The sequence below is a fragment of the Thermothielavioides terrestris genome, chromosome 6, assembly GCF_000226115.1.
Source record: "Thermothielavioides terrestris NRRL 8126 chromosome 6, complete sequence".
Taxonomy (NCBI): Eukaryota; Fungi; Ascomycota; class Sordariomycetes; order Sordariales; family Chaetomiaceae; genus Thermothielavioides; species Thermothielavioides terrestris.
In genome coordinates, this window is record NC_016462.1 from 2086354 (window position 1) to 2105379 (window position 19026).

The window sequence follows — 19026 nt, forward strand, 5'->3', positions numbered from 1 at the left end:
ACCCACGGCCAGGGTTGCTGAGTGGCACGGCGCAAGCAACTGCCCATCGCGAGAACATTGATTATTCAAGTTCGGCTCCCATACGCGTCTTTTCCGCCTTCTCTGCCGTACCCCCTTATGCCGTCGCACTACACCCAGCCCGTATATGCCACATCATTTCTTTTACTTGGCGCATTGCTCCAAGTTGAATAAGTTTGAGACGAGGCCCGCTGGGCATTGTCGTCCAAAATCCAAGCCCAAGCGCAAAGTGGGAGCGGGTGTGTGCAACACGCCGGCGTCGCGTGAAGCCATCATCACTCAGGCTCAATTCCTTCACTTGCACACACACACGAGCTGCCAGCCTATTTCGCATCCCCAAAGCACCGGCGGCAAACACCGTCCATAGGATCTCAGCGCTGACCATCGGCCTCTTGATCCGTTTTTTTCGGCGCTATTACCGTATATACCGGCTGCACCTTCCTCTCCGTCTCCCGGTGCCGAGTACTGTACGGTCTGCTCACGACACACACGCATTCATCATCTTCTCCTAGGAGGAGGCTATTGACGGCAAACCTTTTTTTTATCACTGCCTTCTCCTCCACTCATCCTCTCCGTGCCAAAGACCCATCTTAACTTTATCCTCCTTCCCACCTGCTTCGCCTTTCGATTGCCTTGGGCGCCTCCATCCTCTTTGCACCGACAATGCGGCTTTCTCACAATCAAGAAGCACGTTGACCCCTGCTCGGTCCTTCAACAGTCATCACCCTCACACTCACACCCACACCCACACCCACACCCACACCCACACCCACATTGACACTTGCGTCTCCGCTCAATCGACAAAGATCATTGTCAGCCTGCTCCTTGCTGATGAGCCCTTCCGGCGATGACGGCTCTTCACCATCGCAACCGCGGCCTGCCTTTCCTCCATCGGAATTGGCTCAAGGCCACCAACTACTGGAGCTCAAATATGGGCAACAAGCTGTCTTCACCGTCGTCGGGCGACCCGAGCAACCCGAGCGACAAGCTCGCCGAGGCTGACCATCAGTCACGGCGAGCCTCTAAGCGCCGCCGCATCGACAGCGAGTACGACGGCTTCCCGCTGTTTGAGAACTACGGGGACACCCAGCGCGCACTCCGTGTCGAGGTTCTCAAAATCAGCCACAAAGACGCGCCCCGAGTGAAGAACGGCATCCTGAACGGCGTCGTCCCGCCCAACGTCAGGGATGTCGTCCAGATCAAGGCGCGGTGCAAGTTGACCGTAAGCGGTCGCAAAGGCGGCGAGCTGGTCGTCCTGCACGTCGACAGTCAGCTTTGCGACATACGCGTCTTCAAGAACCCCGCCGGCCCCTCCCCCATGGCGCGCTTCTCCTCCATCAGGCCGTTTCACATCCCCGAGGAGAAGATCTTCCTCGAGCGCGACGACGATGCTGTCTTCGGCCTGGCCGATTGTTACTCGGTGCTTGTCGAGCTCGAATCCGCCGGCGATGCCAACTGGCCTCCGACCGACCTTGTCCCCATTAGCGATGAGGACACCTTCTATAACCGAGGCCTCCCCTCCCGCCAGTGGGTGCTCACGGCCTACATCGCCGACGTCTTCAGCAGCCGCAACCGAAAGTCGGCCCGCCTGAGGGTGAAGAAGCAGCCTCACAGCGATGCCGCCACCAACTTCCTCATGGACATGGACGTCCGCTGGCTGACGTCCATCTCCAGCCAGCGGAAGTCGAGGGAGCACTCTAAAGACATCCTGCCGTCCATCTCGGTAGTTGATCCGCATGAGCACACGGTTCCCTCCGCTGACGGCAATCTCAAGCGCGCTGCTGCGGTCGACGGTGTGAACGGTGTCAACGGCACGAATGGGCATCGCCACCAGTTCCAGGTGAACGGCGAGCTAGAGACTGCGGTGAACGGGCAGGCAAATGGTTCGGCCCTTGAAACAGCCGAGGAGCTCGCCGAGGGTGAACTTACTCCCGGGCGATCTCGACGGGCAAGGCAGGACATTAACTACAACGTCAAGCAGATGTGGAACAACGCGGTCGGGAAGGAGACGAGGAAGCGGCGGAAGCTCGGTGACGAGCAGAACCAGCTCGACGAGCACACAATCACGTATCTGCTCCCGCCAGAGCAGGTCCAGACGGACAAGTTCGCGTGTCTGCTGTGTGGTGCTGAAAACGACCGACTCGCTCAGCTGCGTGCCCACTATCTGAGCCACCCGCAGTATGATTTCCACTTTGAGTTCAGGCCCAAAGCAGGCTTCTGCGTCACTGTAAAGCCGAATGCCCGCAGCCACGGCTCTCCCCTGAGGCCAAAGGTTTATCAGCTCGGCCTGCCAGTGAAGCCTCTCGACTTGGAGAAGTACGTAGACGGAGATGACTCCTGGGTCATCTCCCGCCTCGGTCCCGATGATGGGCGCGAAGTTTTCCAGGAGACGACGACTACACCAGCAACACGGATCGTGAGTCATTTACCCACATTCCTATTAACTGCGCTGGGTCATCCCTTTGGTCGACTAACATGACATGATCCAGAAACTCACCGCAAAGCGTGCCCGCAAGAAGGTGCTTGTTCCCAAAACCAACCAGCCCCTATTTGACCCCCTGAGCAAGGTCCAACTCCAGCCGGGCACCCCGGTTCCCCAGCACGCCATCGACGACTCATGGCTCCTGCTCAAGCATCGCGACAACCTGCAAGACTTCATTGACTTGGAAGCCCAAGAAAAGGAGTACATGCAGGAGTGGGACGCGTTCATTCTCCGCAAGCACATCTCGTCGACCCAGTACCTGCCCCGCAACTTCCTCCGCTTTGTGCGGGAGAAAGCCTCGTGGATCGTGGCCAAGCAGTCCCGGGCCGTCGAGTTCAGCTACCACGTGGCGACGCTGCTGGCCCGCAGGGTGCTGCCCGACGCCGCCATCTTCGAAGCGACCCAGATCCTGAACGACGCGAGGAGTCGCCTGGCAGCCGCCGACGGTCAGACAGAGCAGCAGGAGCCGGCCCAACAACAACCCCCTAGAAACAAAGCTTCCGGGGGCTGCTGCGCTGCGTGTGGCGAGCCGGTGCCCGCTGCCGCCCTGCTGCGATGCGCGAACAAGGTATGTACATCTGTTGCTTTCCTACCACAGCCCGCCGAAGTTGTCCTGTTTTTTTTTGGCAGATCCCTTTTGGACAGAGACACTAACTGCGTGATCCCAAATGAAGGAATGCAAGAACCGTCTGTACCATGACGTTTGCGTGGAGAATACCAAGGAGGCGGTGGCGATGGGGAGGCACTGGAAGTGCAAGGCGTGCTCGTGAGGACACTGCCAAAGGGCGGCGAACAACAGGACACAGGCAGCAAATGCTGACAGAGGGCGAAGCGGGTTTGGTGGCTCGGGCTTTCTTAGCATGAGGGGGAGAGGGAGGAATCTCGATATACTGCACTGCTACCGCCGATCCAAGGTCAGGAAATCGGATTTAATACTCATCACTTCCGCGTCTGCTTGGCCCTGAGGAGCCGCGCGTAGGAAGCAGGTGTAATATTAGATGATGAGGTAGGCCTTGATAGAAGAGGGGAGGGACGGACGACCACGGCGTTTTGCGTCATCCGTCGGGGGGTTGGTAGTATCGTAACGATCGTTAGCATGTCTGAATAGTGCTACAAAACCGCTTTTCTACAACTTGGGTCAGCCTGTTTTCACACCTACGGTGTCCACCTATATCATCCATCATTATCTGCTCAGATCCGCCGAGAGAGAATGGTCAGCCAGCTTGAGTGCTCCCTTCCCCCGACGCCCGCGCCCTTCGGACCCCTTCTTAAGCGCCCTTTCCGCTGTAAGCTGGTATGTACAGAGAAGTCGCGATCCCGGTGCTCAATGTAGAGTCTGGATACAAGATCGTCCAAGTAAGCTACCTTAGCTATATCTTTTTCTGTCGAGACACAGTAATCTAAACTTGGGCTAGGTAATTATCTGCTTTCGACGGGATCGATATAACAACTTTGGAACAAGGTCACTTGTAGTCAGACGGGAGGGCGAGGCAAGTTAGGCTCTTGCCGCTTTGGGATTGATCCTCTGGGATACGCCGCTGGTTCAGGCGTTCAGGACATCGTCCGTCCTATCGCATTGCAGCGCGGGCTGGGCGCGCTCGAGTAACTGGAGCTTGTAGACACTTTGGCTCTATTTGGTCAGCCATCAAATAGAAATACGCCAAGAGAGTTAAGAAGGGAGGGGGGCTGGGAGGGGAAATAGGAGAGGCGGTACAAATCAACTCAGATTGAAGGCGGCTTGGTGGTTGTCTGTTTGTCCTTTGTCCCGTTTTGGGCATCAGAGAACTCGCATAGGTAGTAAGCACAATACAGCACTGGGCCATGCCAACGTTCATGCCAAAACACATCGAATCGGTCCTCCCTAAACCTTGTGGTGCCAGGCCGAAGAGCTAAGAGCTTAATTCAAACGTTGAGTGAGATAGCAGGGCCATAGGCGGTTCGCCAAACTGCTCACTGTCACCGTATCACGACAGGACCCCAAAGCAACACCCAACACCCAAAAGATTCAGAGGACTTAACTCACCACATCTAAAGGTATGCACCTAGGTAACTAGGTAGCAGATAGTGATTCATGTAGTCAGCTTATTCCTCCCAGATGTAAATGTAGACAAGGTATTCAGAAAACAGAATTGTGAATAGCGTCAACAGTTCATATTGATTATACCTCCGTGTCACTCTTGATACGAGCAATCCCAGGCTGTCCTCTGTTCCTTTATACGTGCAAATAAATCCCGGTGCATTGAACGGGCCCAACGTCGGCAGGAACTTGAAGCCTGGCATTACAGCTATCACAGTGGCTTCCTGGCTGAGCAGAACGCAAACCTTGTGCGTGTCAATGATGTCGCCAAAGGGGGAGGGGGGTGAGTACATGTCCCAATAGCCTGTCGAACTGCCGTCACTTTGGCTGTCAACCTGGAGGAACTCCTCCATGACTAAGGAGCCATTTGTCGGCACCTTATGTACTGACCCTGTGTCTGAGTTTTTGGAAGTCCTATGCCAAGAGCCTGCAAAGTGATGGAATTCATAGGTAGTATGGAAGGCAGCTAAGTAGGTAACGCCTCAATATTGTCTTTGCGCCGGGACACTCAGACCCTGCGACGGAGAAGATGCCATCTGGGGATGCCAAGCTGCAGGTACAGGAGACAAGCTTATTTCGTTGAGTAGTTTACAAACCTAACTCCACCCTCCCGGATACAAAAGAGAATACCTGTCATCCTGACCTCGGACACCCTCATACTCGAGTCGTTTCCACAGCTCATCGGGCAATTACCCCTCAGCCTTGAGACAAACACTGCCAAAGTTGCTTCCCACCTCAGTACGCAGCCATCGGCGACAATAGTTTCAAGCAATGACGTTGTACTGTACTCGGAAGGCTGCTCGATATGTCGTGTTGACCTTCGTGACAACCTCGTCGTTTGCGCTGGTCCAGCGCAGCAAATACTGTGTGAACCACTCGCGCACCGTCGTGTACGACACCTGGGTCTGGCCGGCCTTCACCAGGTACCGTCTCAGGTACTGCACAGCATCATCGAGGTCATAACTCCGGGCACCATGAAGCCCAGAGCCAGCAAGACGGTCAAGCTTGCAACAGAAGGCATACTGCCAAGGTGCCGCGAGCACGGTCAACCCTCCCTGTCTGAAGATGACCTCTCGCTGGGCAAATGCCTGGTCCGTCAGCGTCTGCCGCTGGTCTTTCGGGATGAAGAGAATGGTGCGGTTGTTGAACCAGGACTCTTCGAGCTCGGGGTTGCGTTTGGCTGCCTCCCTGGCACCTTGGATCAGATGCTTGAAGTCATCGGCCGTCAGGTAGTTGTTGAAGAAGTCGACGTCGTGGGTGGTCTGACGGCTCCTGAGGTAGATGGTGTTGATAGCGCCGCCGATAGCGATGACTGTTACATTGCCGCCTTTCTTTGTGATATAGGCAGCGACGTTCTGCAAGGCCGAGAGGAGAGTCTCTCGATCCAACTTCGGGAGAGGCTCGTCATGACCAGGCGTCTTTTGCGGCGCGAGTTCGAGCAGAGTGTTGGCACTGCGACGGTGTTGAAAGCGCGACCAGGATTGATGACACGCTACAGCGAGCTGCGAGGTGTAGATGCAACGGTGGGATCGTAGTAGAGCATCGGGATGAAAAGAGAGAGTACGTTGTTCCAGTACAAAGGAGAGCTAAAGACTGAACAGAGCGTGGTATATATACATCCAGGAGTAGGGAAGCTATAGCCAGTACGCTATGCCAAGCTCTGAGCCCCTTACCCCTAACGTGATATACCCCCTAGTTGTTCAACAGAGCGCCTAAATACATATAGGTTAAACAACTGAACTATAAAAAACCAAAATATAGGAAATCCTTGCGAACAGTAGGTTGTATAGGAGTAGGTTATATAAGGCTATAAGAAATTCTAAAGCGCGATTCTAGCTAATTAGAGCACTTAGATCTAGGGGAGATATAAATTCTTGCCTATAGGAGCTCAAGCTTCCTTTTTCCTATATACATCCTCTTGTTTACGTATATAGTAGCTACTACTACTACTATTCCTAGCTCCCTAGAGCGTATAAGACTACTATACCTCTATACTTCGACATCTTCTTAGACGAATTGCCTATATCTTCGCCTACCCCTTCAGAGGAGGGTAATAGTACCAAAGAGCTTATAGTAGAACCTACCACCCTATATACCGCTTCTAAAGAGCCTACTACACCTTCTTCTAACTAGTGCTATAGTCCCCTAGTCAAGTAAGTTATACGCTCTTCCTTCTAGCTCATTGCTATATCGCCCTAATATACCTTCTAGTTATATACTATAAATGACTATAGAGCGTAAGATCCTATACCTAGATTATATATACACTGCTCTTATAGACTTTTACGATAGAACCTACTACAACTATAATGGCTATAGTGTATACTACTAGCACTGTAAACGCTTCAACTATAGCTATAAGCCGATCCTACCTACTATCGTAGAGAAAGTATAAGCTTTAACCGTAGCTATCAACGACTTCGACTAGAAGGTGAGTCTCTGCTATCCGCTACTCTATACCCTCTATTTGACACTAAATAGGCTATAAAGAAGATTCGTCCTACGCTTCGTATACTCTTAAACGATCCCTAAGAGGTCGAGGAGGAGAGAGAGTAGGAGGATACGAATATAGTAGAGCCGGTAGAGGAGTAGCCTTAGTAGTAGACGTAGAAGGTCCCTATAGCTATCTAGGGTAGAGCCCTAGATAACCCCCTTAGTTTTACGCCTATAGCGTTGACAAAGAGTAAGGTGTAGGAGGTACTCTCTAAGTAGGTGGAGAGCGACAAATTGGTTGATAACTAGGAACTAGAGCGGGTCGTTGTATAGATAATGGAGCTAGTAGAGCGATTGGAGATATAGGCGAGGATCCTTTGGCTTTAGGGAAAGGTAGCAATAACAAAGCTCGTCAATCGCTAGAATACGTAGGGCAAGAGTATAGAACAATAGTAGTAGATAGTCTTTATAAAGAAGATAGTTGACTCCCTTGCTCTTTTCTTGCCTAACGTATATTTTAAAGGTTTAATAGAGCGTAGAAGTGCTTGAACTTCTACCTTAAAAGCTATTTCGTTAAACTGTCTATAGGCATCTATATAGTAGAGAGGTAAAGTACGTTGAACTACTTATTCTAATACTCTTAGCGAAGCTATATATTATAAATATCTATATAGCGTAGGCGAGTATTGATCTTTATATACTCTCCTACTATAAGCCAAATCGTTTACTGATTGTTATAGAAGATCCTTTAAAGCTCTCTAATCTTAAATGCAAGGTCCTTAAATAAGTGCTTTAGGGCGATTGTCTTAGCTATAGTAAACGATAGAGCTTTCAACTCTACCTTAGTAGAAGATATAGTAACGATATCTTACTATATAGCCTTCTAGGAGATCAACCTTCTAAAGAGCATTATAATATAGCTCTATAAAGAGCGTTGTATATCTAGATTATCGCTATATAATACGTTGGATACAATCTAAAGTATCTAGTAAATGCCTTTACTCCTATACTATATACTAAAGAAGCGTATAGTATATAGATACTAAATGACTTGTTTCGCTACTTTAATATACTCTAGTCCTAGATTCATTAAGAATTAGGAGAGCTTTATAGCTATAAACGCGACGTCTAGTTAGATTATAACTATAGAGTAGAGGATCGAGCCTATAAGCTCTTAGTACAGTTTAACTTATTTAGGGGACGCCTCTCTTTCGAACTTACGAAGCTCCTTTATAAGAAGAGGGATAGCTAAAGCGCTTATAATATTAGAGAGACTATACTTCTTTATAATCTTCTCGATATACTAGTTGTATACAAGCTAGATCTTATACGCTCTATAGTTATAGATAACTTTGATCCTAAAGAAGTGCTTGATATCGCCCTACTTATATACCTTATACTTCGCCTTAATGCTCTTTATAATACGCTCTATAGCTATAGCGTTATCTCGATAGTAAACTACTAAGAAGTTGTCGATATAGAAGATAAGGATTATCTTCTTCTTAGGGTCGAGGAATAGGCAAGGTTCTTCTATAGAGGGTTGTAAGCTAAGCTCTTTAAAAGTACTATAGAACTCATTGTACTATAGGAGTAGCGAGTCCTTTAGCCTATAGAGAGCCTTTAGGAGCTCTATATAGATCCCTAGTTTCTTAAATCCGTCTAGAAGCTTATAAGTCACCTACTCTACGTCTAGCCTCCTTATATTTAGGAACGCCTATTTAACATCGAACTACTTTACTTCGAGGTCGAAGTATATTGTAAGCGTTATAATAGTATAAAAAGAGTATATAGCGAGGGTAGCTATATATATATTCGCAATATTAATAGTGTCTTATAGATCGCCTCGTATATAGATATACGCTTTGTACTTCTTAAGGTTACTATCCTTATCGAGCTTATAGTCGAATACCTATTTCAAGGGCAAAGGCTACGTTTTTATATACTTTTGTTTGATCTTTCGCTATATTCCCTTGCTCGTCAAATTGCGGATCTCCTTATATATAGCCGCCTTGAACTCCTTCCTATACTCGTAGTTCTCTAAGTCTCTCTAGCTCTTTAGGAGAGGGGGGAGCTTAGTGTTGTAACGTGTCGTTGACATCTAGCTAGTAGCAGTAGTAAACACTATATATAAGGTTTAGAACAACTTTAGGAAGAGTGTCTTAATACCTTCCTAAGACGTAGGGAAGAGCGTCTCGTTGCTATCGTAGGCTTCCTAGGGAGTAGGATCTAGGTAATTAGTCTAGAACCTCAACTCTAAATTTTCCTATATTTCCAACGACCTAATAAAGAAAATGTATACGCGCTCTAAAGCTATATTTAGAGCTATATTCTTATACGCTTTTATAGAAGGCTTCTAAATTCGTATACTCCTTCTCGTAGATATAAAGGGCTCCTTAGGTTTATATCGCAGTTTTAGTACACTTAGTACTAATTTATTAGTCGAAGGTTACATTTATAGAGCTTTGTACCCTATAGGCTAAGCTTCCTACTTCGCTATATATTCTACTATATTATAGAATATATCCTCTTCCTCACTTTATAAAGCTAGAGGCTCTATAGATGAAGAAGCCTTATATTCGCTTTATAGAGCTAGGTGCTCTATAGGTAGAGAAGCTTTATGTTCGCTCTTAGGGGCAACGCCTCGTAGGATGGCCATTACCGGCCCAAGGTCCCTAGATACTCTATTAGTCTCTAGAAGAGCACTAGAATCATCGACTAGACCCCTATTTCCGTTATTACTTCTGTTTACAAGCTCTTTCTATAGCTAAGCCTATAGTTCTAGTGATATCTTAGAGGTCAAGAGTCTACTCTATATCTACGCTTCCCCTACCCCTAAGTCTTGACCTAGTAGTATACTTTCGCGCTTAGGAACTGTAATAGTAATAGACTCTAGCGTTGGTCCTCTGTATTTAAGTTCATAGAGCGTTCGAAGAATCGACCTAGCGTCCTAGGTCTCTTCAACCCCCTTATCTAGGTGCTCTACTATATCTTTGACAATAGTAACTTTGTAAACTAGAAGCTCTTCCTTATCTAGATAGTAAAAGGTCCTCTCGTTGAACGTTATATTCCTTGTCACTATAACCTTATCGAGCTTAGGCACCTAGATATAGTAAATGTTAGATGCTCTATATCCAACTAGGTATCTAATTCGCCTATACGATTGTACTTTGAATTCTCTCTTCCAATGCCTAGCCTTATACTCTTTATCCAAGGGGTATACTCTATAGCTATATACGAAGATCCTAGACTAGTTGGGGCATAGATCCGTTGTCAACGTTTAGTAGAAGGTCGGTTTCTACTAGCGAAAGTAGTTCTTAAACTAGGAGTAGAGTACCTCGTTAAAGTTCCAAAGACTATGAGCATAGCTAGGCGAAATAGTATATAAGAAGGCCGCTACCTTTATACCCTTTGGCCAAAGCTTTGTAGGTAGGTTCACGTTAATAAGTATCTTTATATTCTTTAGCTATAAAACTTGTCCTATACACTTTAACGCTCTATTTAGCTATAGTATATATATTAGTGTAAGCTCTAAGTCGATACCTTCGTCGTATATCTAGAGCTAGTAAGTTGTTGGTTAGCGATCTTCTAGTACAATGACTCCTATATCGTTGTCCTAGCGGATCTTATAGACGTTGAGTCCCTATTGCCGTTTAACCTAGCGTTTAAAAGCTCTAATAGTGTTGAAGAGCTCGATTTAACCCTTGTTAAAGAGTATAAAAGCCTAGATCCGTCTATTGAATTCGTCCTTAATTGTAAGGAGGTACTAGGAACTATTAAACCTAGGAGGGAATAAGAAGAGGTCCTAGGAGATGCACTAGAACGGCTATAAAGCACAATGCTCTGTCTTATAAAGCGTATTATACTCCCTAGTATACAATAGAGTGTATACCTTATATTCGATCGTCGATGTTCCTTAGATCTTAATGTTCTTTATACTCTACGCTAATGCCTAAAGAGCTTTCTAACCTAGATATCTAGATCTCTTATACTAAAGCTCCTTAGTATCTTCTCTCTCTTAAAGTATATATAACGTATATGACCTTATATTATCTTTATAAACAACTATATTTACTGTTACTAAGCCTATAAAGCTCTATAAAGGTTGGAGAGTATAAAAGTAAAAGGAAAGGTTCTTCGATTTAAGGAAAACTATATTGAACTTATAAACCAACTACTTAACCTTTATACTCTTTTTAAGCGTTCTATACTATAGAGAACAGTCTAGACCTAAATACTAAATACTAGCTATATATAGAGTAGTCTTTAATACAATATTAATATAAAAGCCCTCTACTATAGCGACGTTCTTCAAATAGAGGTCTATAGTTCTTTTCCTCTACTCTCTATCTAGCACTCCTTTTATAATACGCTCTCCTCTTCCCGAAATAAGAAAAGTAGTAGTGCCTACTTCTATATAGTTATCGTCTCCTAATAGTACGAAAATACTAGGAACTAGGAGCTTCTTGTCATTAACGATATATAGAGCGGTATAGTTGTCGAGGAGAGTGCTCTAAAAAAGCTAGTAGATAACAATAATCGAGAATATAAATAGGTAGTAAGCTCCTTTGCTTAGAAGGCTTAGGTCGATAATAGTGTAGACGACCTTATTAGGAGAAGCTAATCTAGAGTTCCTCTACTCTATAGAGCTAGAGCTATACTGCTTTTAGAGGCTCTCTTAAAGGGAATTCTACTTTAGTTCGTTAAAGCGCTTTCTAATCTTGGTAATCTATACTTCTAAAAGCTTATAGTAGCCCTTCTCTACCCTAGTAATTACTATCTAAAGAAACTAGTACTCTACTAGCTTCTACCTATACTTGCTATTAGCCTTATAAAGATATAAGTAGAGCCTCGAGCTATAAAAGCCTATACTATCTATAGAACTATTGCCTTAAGCTACTCCTAAAGAGGTAAATACATTATAGCTAAGCCCCTTAGTAGTAGTATTGTCGATCTAAATACCGAGGCGAATGCCTAGCTCTTTGAGAGTAGGAATCGAGCGCCCCTAGGCTTCGAGTACTTTAATCTTAGAGAGCTAGTAATAAGCCTAGTCTAGGGCAATCCGGTAACTGACCGCCTTGATAAGGTGTTTAGATGCTCTAGGTCCGACCACTTTAGGGATACCGAAGCTCTTCGTATATAGGTACGCTTCGTTCTAAGAGTAGTACTACTTATATAGGTTAACACCTACTCTATACGCCTCTTATAGTACTATTATATATTGTTGAGCAACTAAATCTTCAACAAAAGTATCGGAGGGCGTAAGCTACTTACAAAGCTTATAAATAAGAGCTTAGAGATTACTAAGTCTAGCGTTCGAAATAACGATATATATAGCGTTGAGTAGAGGTCGGTGAATAAAGTATATAATCTACTAGAGGATAAACAAATATAACTTCATTCTACTCTCCTAGATAGCTATAAATATAAGGTATTCCTTATATATAGCTTCGAACTTAGTAGCAACCTTTTGTTCAATAGGAGCTAGGGCTTAGTCTATAGGGACATCTAATTCCTTAGTGCGCTTCTTACAAAGCTCTTCGACTACTTTATCTTCTAAAAGAACTTTCAGTCGTTTATCCTAAGGCTCGTCGAAAGTATCTAGATCATATTCGTCCTAGATGCCATTGCTCGTAGCTACGAGCTTAAGCTCTATAAACCACTTAGTCTAATCTACGTAGGACTGGAGCGTGATAGTTGAGCTACTCTCGATAGTCGTTATATTGAGGTATAGAGCGTAAGAAAAGGAGAGAGAGAGAGAGAGCTTACTATAGGTTACTAGCTATATACAATTATAGAGCGCCTAGGCTTATAATTGATACGCTATAGCGAGCTACGAGGTATAGATACAACGGTAGGATCGTAGTAGAGTATCGGGATGAAAAGAGAGAGTACGTTGTTCCAGTACAAAGGAGAGCTAAAGACTGAACAGAGCGTGGTATATATATATCCAGGAGTGGGGAAGCCATGGCCAGTGCGCTGTGCCAAGCTCTGAGCCCCTTACCCCTGACGTGACAATTGACCCATCTCAGGCGAGTGTCTTGGGACCACAGGGTGTCAAAAGTCCGTAGTAACCGGGCAGGGACAACAGCAGATCGAGTGGGTTTTTGATGGGAATAGGGGAAGCTCGCGTCTTTGGATATGTCTCAACGTCTACGTCGAGCCAAAGCTTTGCGGAACCTCGTCTGTCTTAAATGCATTCAGACCTCATTGAGGCCATCTATGTCTCCTTCACACCATTTGAGAGAGGGCCCCTCCGATGGGCGCATCTTGTCGCATGAGGCGCCCAGTCTCCCAACAGGCTCACCATCATTTCCCTCTTGAGTTCATGCGAAGTAACTGTCTCAAACTGACGGACCGGACATATCTTCATTCGTCCTCGAGAGCTGCGAGCGCATGTGGCTTGCGGTGGGTGACCGGGGCACAGGCTGGCTCCGCGCTTCCGGGAACGAGCGTCCAATCTCATTCAGGAACCGAGAAACAGAGCGCGCGCTTATCGATTTAGGCCCGACACCTCCCTGCAGCAGCAGCAGTGATAAGCTACCTTAGACGCCGACCAGCCCTGACGAACGCGACCTTTTGAACAGTCGCCACGGCGCGCAGATTTTGGCTTCAACAACTGTGAGCCCGACTTCCAACGCTTCTCCTGTCATCACACATTGCTTGTCTCTCGCCCTCGACGCACCATTCACCGCACGATTCACAGACACATTCCAAGACAACCAAAATGTTCAGCTTCGCTCGTCGCCTTCTCCAGCCCTTTCGGCTGAAACGAGAAGCAGCTTCTTCCGCTGGCCAAGGCTTCGAGAGACCGCCGACCGTCGCCTGGCTCTTGGCTCACCGAGCCGAATGCTCAGGAGAACGAGCCCGGACAAAGGGCGCTACGCCTACAGCATCCTTGTACCGCATGTATGAGTACCTGGTTCTCGGGTACATCACCGGTTTGCGAACAGAGATCGAGTACTTTTTTAATCAGCCATCATGGGCCGTCTCGGCGATTCCGGATCCCGAGGACCCCGACCCCGAGCGATACGCCATCCTTGCTGTCTTGCCGTACTACCTCGTCATTGCATTCAACCGCCTGATAGAGCGCGGCTTGCCGCGGGGAAGTCCTGCGATCATTGCCGGGGAAGCAGTAGAGGAGGAACTGAGGGCTCGCGAGGTAGTCTTGGAGCAAGAACCACCTTGGGCTGCCAAGGTACCACCGCTGCCGAATGCTTTGACTATACCGGACGGATCCAACAGGGAGCCCGAAGAGGAGACGAGGAGCAAGCGGTTCTTGGACATGAACATCATTGTGGAGGAACCCCACGTGCTATTCGTCTGAGGAGAAATCTGGCAAGGCTTGCTGGCCCACTGGACGGCTGTGCGATAGTGGTCTCAACTGTTCTTGTCTCAATCATCGTGGTCTTACCGTTGCACTCGACTGGCTATCAAACAGACCCCGTCTTTGCTCGCTTGTTGCTGCCGTTGTTGTTGGTGCTTAACATCCGGTGCGGGGCCACGCAGTGGCCCCACGAGATGCCTTAACTGTGGCATGTGTGGACACGCTGAGCTGGATACATACAAAAAGAGGAGCCCTCCCTCGTACAGTCCATACAGCGACTCTAGCCCATAGGGCACCTTTGGCAGCGTGCCAGCCGCCATGTTAGCCGCTACCCTGCCTTTGCTTGCAAAAGTCCTAAATGACCACCTTGATCGGCCGCCGCCGCTCGTTGTCGCGTAGGCCGCCTACAATCGCCGCGTTGACCAGCAAGCATTTTGCCTCGACCTCGGTCCGGAAGAGCGCGCGCATGAACTCGTTCAGCGTCCGCAAGAGATTCCAGATCCCGCCGCCGGCGATCACAGTGCGTTCGTAGGCCTCCTGTAACGCGTCAAACCGCAGCCACTCGGTGCCGGCCCCCTCGTGGACATGCCCGAAGACGTGCAGCCTCGGCCGGACCCGCCAGAGCTCCCGCAGCAGGTGCACGCAGCCCAGGCGCAGCAGGTCGAGGTGCGCCCTTGGAGGACCGTGGGTCACCAGGACGTCGACGTCTCGCGGTACTGTCCCGGCCCAGACGTCATCGCCGCGCGGGTACTGGAAGGCCCAGTTGCCGTGCCGGGCCGAGTAGGGGCTGCCGTAAACGCGCAGCCGGCGACCGTTGGGACAGGTGACGGTTGTGCTTGCGTTCTCCAAGTAGATGATATCCCCCCAGTCGACTGCCGTGCGCTCCGAGACGACCGCGTTTCCGGCGCCCCGTCGCTCATTGATATCCTGGCCCGGATCGAGCAGCAGGTCGTGGTTGCCCGCGACGACGATCTTGACGGGATGGGGCTGGGCCCGCAGCCAGGCTACGGCCTCCCGGAGTTCTCGGGCCGTGCCAGACTGCGTCAGGTCGCCGGCGTGGATGAGCACGTCGCCGTCTGGGAGCGCGGGCTGGCTGTTGTGCGTGTCGGACACGCACACGACCGAGACGGGGTCGACCACGGGCTGGGCGGGAAGGGGTGGCCGCCACGTGTAGAGCGCGCGGGCGAGAAAGACGCAGGGCTGGGCCAGGAACTGCTCCCAGATGCTGGGCCGCGGACGGTGGAGCAGCGCTTCGAGGCCGGTGCGCTTCCTGCCGAAGAGCGGCATGATGGAAGTGGGCTTCCCTTCTTCTGAGGCCAAGCAAGAATGATGTTGGTTCTGCAGTAAATGAGTTAGATAGAGCAGCGAGCCCAGACACGGCCGCCCTGGGTTTGAGAATGAGACACCGTGTTGGTTGTTGCCTGATGTCCACGTTGTTGTCGTTGTCATTGAATGTGAAAGTCGGCAACAACCGCACATACCCTAACCCTGGAATCCATGTCTCTATTGGCCCCTCTCACATTCTCACCGCTTGGGTCGGGCCGCCAGGAGCACCCGCGCGCCAACACAAGACAACTTCTTTGTATGTAGCCCGTATGTAGACGGGTGTGATCCTAGCCCTATCATCTATATAACCGTCTGGAGCCGCTGGGTGGCCACCGGGTGCCCCAGCGGTCCTGCGCTTCGGCTTATCACGTCGACGAACTCTCTGGTTTTGCTGCGGATCCGGAAGAGAACAGAACGAGAAAGCAAGGGGAGATCACGACGTGAGCGTGGGTTTGGGTGTGGGACATTCATCGATGCTTGTTCCGGTCTTGGCCAAGTTTCCTGCTGTCGATCAGACTTACAAACACCCATCCCATCCCTTCATAAACCAATCGATTAAGCTCTGGCCGCCTTAGTCCTGGTAGACAGACAGATGGCTTGCCTGTTGTGCCCAGTCATCGATTATTGTAGTTATGTATGTACAACATCAGAGCGCGCTGTTGTGCTCGTGCTTCTGTGGAGGCCCAGAAGCTGTCCGCCTCTCGAGAGGGACTTGCCGTTCTGGGGGAGCAAAGCCATCCATAACAAGTATATTTCAAATGGACTGGGGTCCTTTTGCGGACGTCGAAGGCCAATCCACTCTTGAGGGAGCTTGAAGATGGCTGGCTTGAAGGGCTCTGGTTTCAAACAGCAAGCAATGCCTGGCAGGGCGCAAGACGAACGGCTCACATTGCATGCTCTCCCCAACACAGCTCGACGCCTTCCGACACTTTTGACTGAATGATTCCTTATCTATAATTACAGCCTCGCGCCTAATGTGTTGTTTGTCGCAAGTCCACCTGAACGCCGAGAGCATTCTCATGTCAAAACCCAGCCAACCTAGTCCAGCCCTCCTCCATGGTTCCCACACAATTAGCAAACTGCCCCCCATCCTCCTTCCGGCACCAAATAACCAACTAACCAGCATTACCTCCGCCCCCTCTCCCGCTCGCCCCTCCTCTCCTCCTCCCGCCGCTGCCGCTTCCTGCTCTCCTGCGCGATCATATCGCTCAGGTCCTCCTCGTAGGCCGCGCGGCTCCACTGGGCGCCGACGCCCTCCTCGCGGCGGCTGGCCTCGAACTTGCGCCGCAGGTCGTCCTTGCTGATGCCGCCCTGCGCCGCCAGCGCGTCCGGGTCGAGCGCCACGTCCACGTCGCCGGGCTTCTTGCGCTTGCGCGAGGCCTCGTCGTCCTGGCCGAGCACCGGCACCGACGCCGGCGCCGGCGCCGCCTGCTTCTTGGACAGGTCGTACGTCTTGTCGCTGCCGAAGAAGCCCTCGGCGCGGCCCTGGCGCTCGGGGATCACCGTGTACGCCTGCCGCGGCGCGCCGTACGACGACTCCTCCGTCTCGAACCCGCGCCGCGTCTTGCGCAGGTCGAACTCGCCCGCCATGCTGGTCTCCACCCCCGCCGGCGCGTGCATGTCCGCATGCACCGTGCTGGCGTACCCGCCGGGCGTCTCCAGGCCGCTGACCGTCTCCGTCCCGCCCGGCGGGATGTCGCCTGCTTCCGACCCCTCTTCCTCTTCCTCCTCTTCCGACTCTTCTTCCTCGGATTCTTCGGCAAGCGGTTGCAGCTCGCCCCAAAGCGTGCGTTCGACGGGCTCGCCGACCGGGGCCGCGGCACCGACGACGGCTTGAGGTTGTGGGCCTTGTTGTGGTTGGTAGGGCCCGGCCGCACCGGGTTGCCCGGGAGCCATGATGCCGAAGATGTCGCCGCCGTAGAGGGGGCGGTTGTATTCGTCCAACGGGGGCTTACCCCACTGCCCAGGCTGGAAGCCCCACGACGCTCCTGGCGGGATAGGCGCGTTGAGACCCGGGATTTTGAGGGTCGGGTACGAGGGCGGGGGACCGATGCGTTGTTGTTGCAGCAGCCAGGGGGGCGGGAAACCGGGCTGCATGCCAAGCGCCTCGCGCAGCGCGTCGCTAATCTCGCCGGGCTTGAACACCTTGTAGTCCGCCTCCCACTCCTTGCCTTCGTAGTATACATCGCCGAACCGGGTCAGCTCAGGCTTCGTCTGGTGGCGGAAGAAGGCGTCGTAGAGCTTCTGGTAGTCGATGTCCAGCTTGCCCATCTTGGGTTGCACCCGCTCGCGCTGCTTCTGCTTGAGCGTCTGCTCAGCTTGCTTCTCGAGGACAGCGTCGCGCATCTCGGTGATGCCGGTCTCGGCAATGAACTTGGGCAGCTTGAACGGCGGCTTCTCGATACCCCTCTTGCTGGAGAGGTACTCGCGCTTCAGCGACCAGTGGCCCGGCACGGGGACGATGTTGCGCTGTGCCTTGATCTGGACCAGCAGGCGGGGGTCGGAAGAAGAGACATCGTGCCACTCGACGACCTCGGGATTCCGCACGAGCGCCTTGAGCTCGGCGATGGACAGCTTGTTCAGCTTCTTCCGCTTCTTCTTGGACAGCTTTGGTTGTGCATCCTCCCCCTCGCTAGGGATCTCGTCGTCCTGGTCAAAGAAGACTTCGCCCTTGTTGCCCGCGTTCGCTTCTCTGGATGCCTCCTCATCCTCCAAACCCGCCCCAAACTTCTTGAAGATGCTCTTGTACGCGGCAAACGCTGGGTCGTCCTCCGGAAGAACTATTTCATCAACGGGGCCGTCGGCGTCGATCTTGTCTGACGCATCCGGGTCCTTCTTGACCTCGAGATGGTCGGGGGATGTACTGTCGCCGTTGACAGGCGGCTCTGTTGCCTCCGCAGTCTCGTCCTTGACCTCGCGCTCCGTGGCACCGTTTTGCTGGGGCTGTCAGTCAATGTCGGCACAGGAACGGGCGGAAAGGAACATAAGGAAAAGCCTGGAAACGCACCTCAGCCCGGGCCTTCTTCTGCTCCTTCTTCTTGGCCCGGCGCATCTGGTTCTTGGTCATCTTCGGCGCCGCCATCTTGCCTACTCTGAGCCGGTGGCTCCAAAACCAGTGGCAGATCTAGGGGCGTAAAGCATGCAAAGGCGTCAGAGCGGTGCGCTGCCTTGCGCTGATGGCAGATAAGGATGTCGGGCTGTTGCTGAGAAGCAGTGAAGTGGTGGAGCTGCACGCGATCAAACCCGCTGGCTTATCAGGTGCAAAGCCACGCGCCGCCTTGCCAAAAGTTTGGAGGCTCATGCCGAGCTGAGCGCCCCTCTGTGGCTGGGGATCACTCCAGCAAGCACACCTGGGAGCGGGTTAGT

General features: G+C 50.8%; 5 protein-coding genes across 5 annotated transcripts; 2 read left to right on the forward strand and 3 right to left on the reverse strand.

Annotated features, from left to right (window-relative positions):
- Positions 1 to 625: 625 nt before the first annotated feature.
- THITE_2124098 (uncharacterized protein) lies at positions 626 to 3720 on the forward strand. Its single transcript, XM_003657853.1, has 3 exons — positions 626 to 2434; positions 2508 to 3068; positions 3175 to 3720. The coding sequence occupies exons 1-3, from the start codon at positions 866 to 868 to the stop codon at positions 3268 to 3270; spliced, it is 2226 nt and encodes a 741-aa protein (XP_003657901.1). The 5' UTR covers positions 626 to 865; the 3' UTR covers positions 3271 to 3720.
- Positions 3721 to 5341: 1621 nt separating this feature from the next.
- Positions 5342 to 5965, reverse strand: THITE_2058890 (uncharacterized protein; the record flags this gene model as incomplete). The annotated part of the gene is made up of 1 exon (XM_003657854.1): positions 5342 to 5965. A coding segment is annotated over one exon (624 nt), but the record flags the coding sequence as incomplete, so codon positions are not given.
- A 7680-nt stretch (positions 5966 to 13645) lies between these two features.
- THITE_2124099 (uncharacterized protein) lies at positions 13646 to 14511 on the forward strand. The gene has a single exon (XM_003657855.1). The coding sequence runs from the start codon at positions 13735 to 13737 to the stop codon at positions 14332 to 14334; it is 600 nt and encodes a 199-aa protein (XP_003657903.1). The 5' UTR covers positions 13646 to 13734; the 3' UTR covers positions 14335 to 14511.
- On the reverse strand, positions 14512 to 15860 carry THITE_2124100 (uncharacterized protein). Its single transcript, XM_003657856.1, has one exon. The coding sequence runs from the start codon at positions 15619 to 15621 to the stop codon at positions 14689 to 14691; it is 933 nt and encodes a 310-aa protein (XP_003657904.1). The 5' UTR covers positions 15622 to 15860; the 3' UTR covers positions 14512 to 14688.
- Positions 15861 to 16243: 383 nt separating this feature from the next.
- On the reverse strand, positions 16244 to 18917 carry THITE_2124101 (uncharacterized protein). The gene is made up of 3 exons (XM_003657857.1): positions 18668 to 18917; positions 16781 to 18597; positions 16244 to 16698 (listed from the first exon to the last, which is right to left on the reverse strand). The coding sequence occupies exons 1-2, from the start codon at positions 18740 to 18742 to the stop codon at positions 16786 to 16788; spliced, it is 1887 nt and encodes a 628-aa protein (XP_003657905.1). The 5' UTR covers positions 18743 to 18917; the 3' UTR covers positions 16244 to 16698; positions 16781 to 16785.
- Positions 18918 to 19026: the final 109 nt, after the last annotated feature.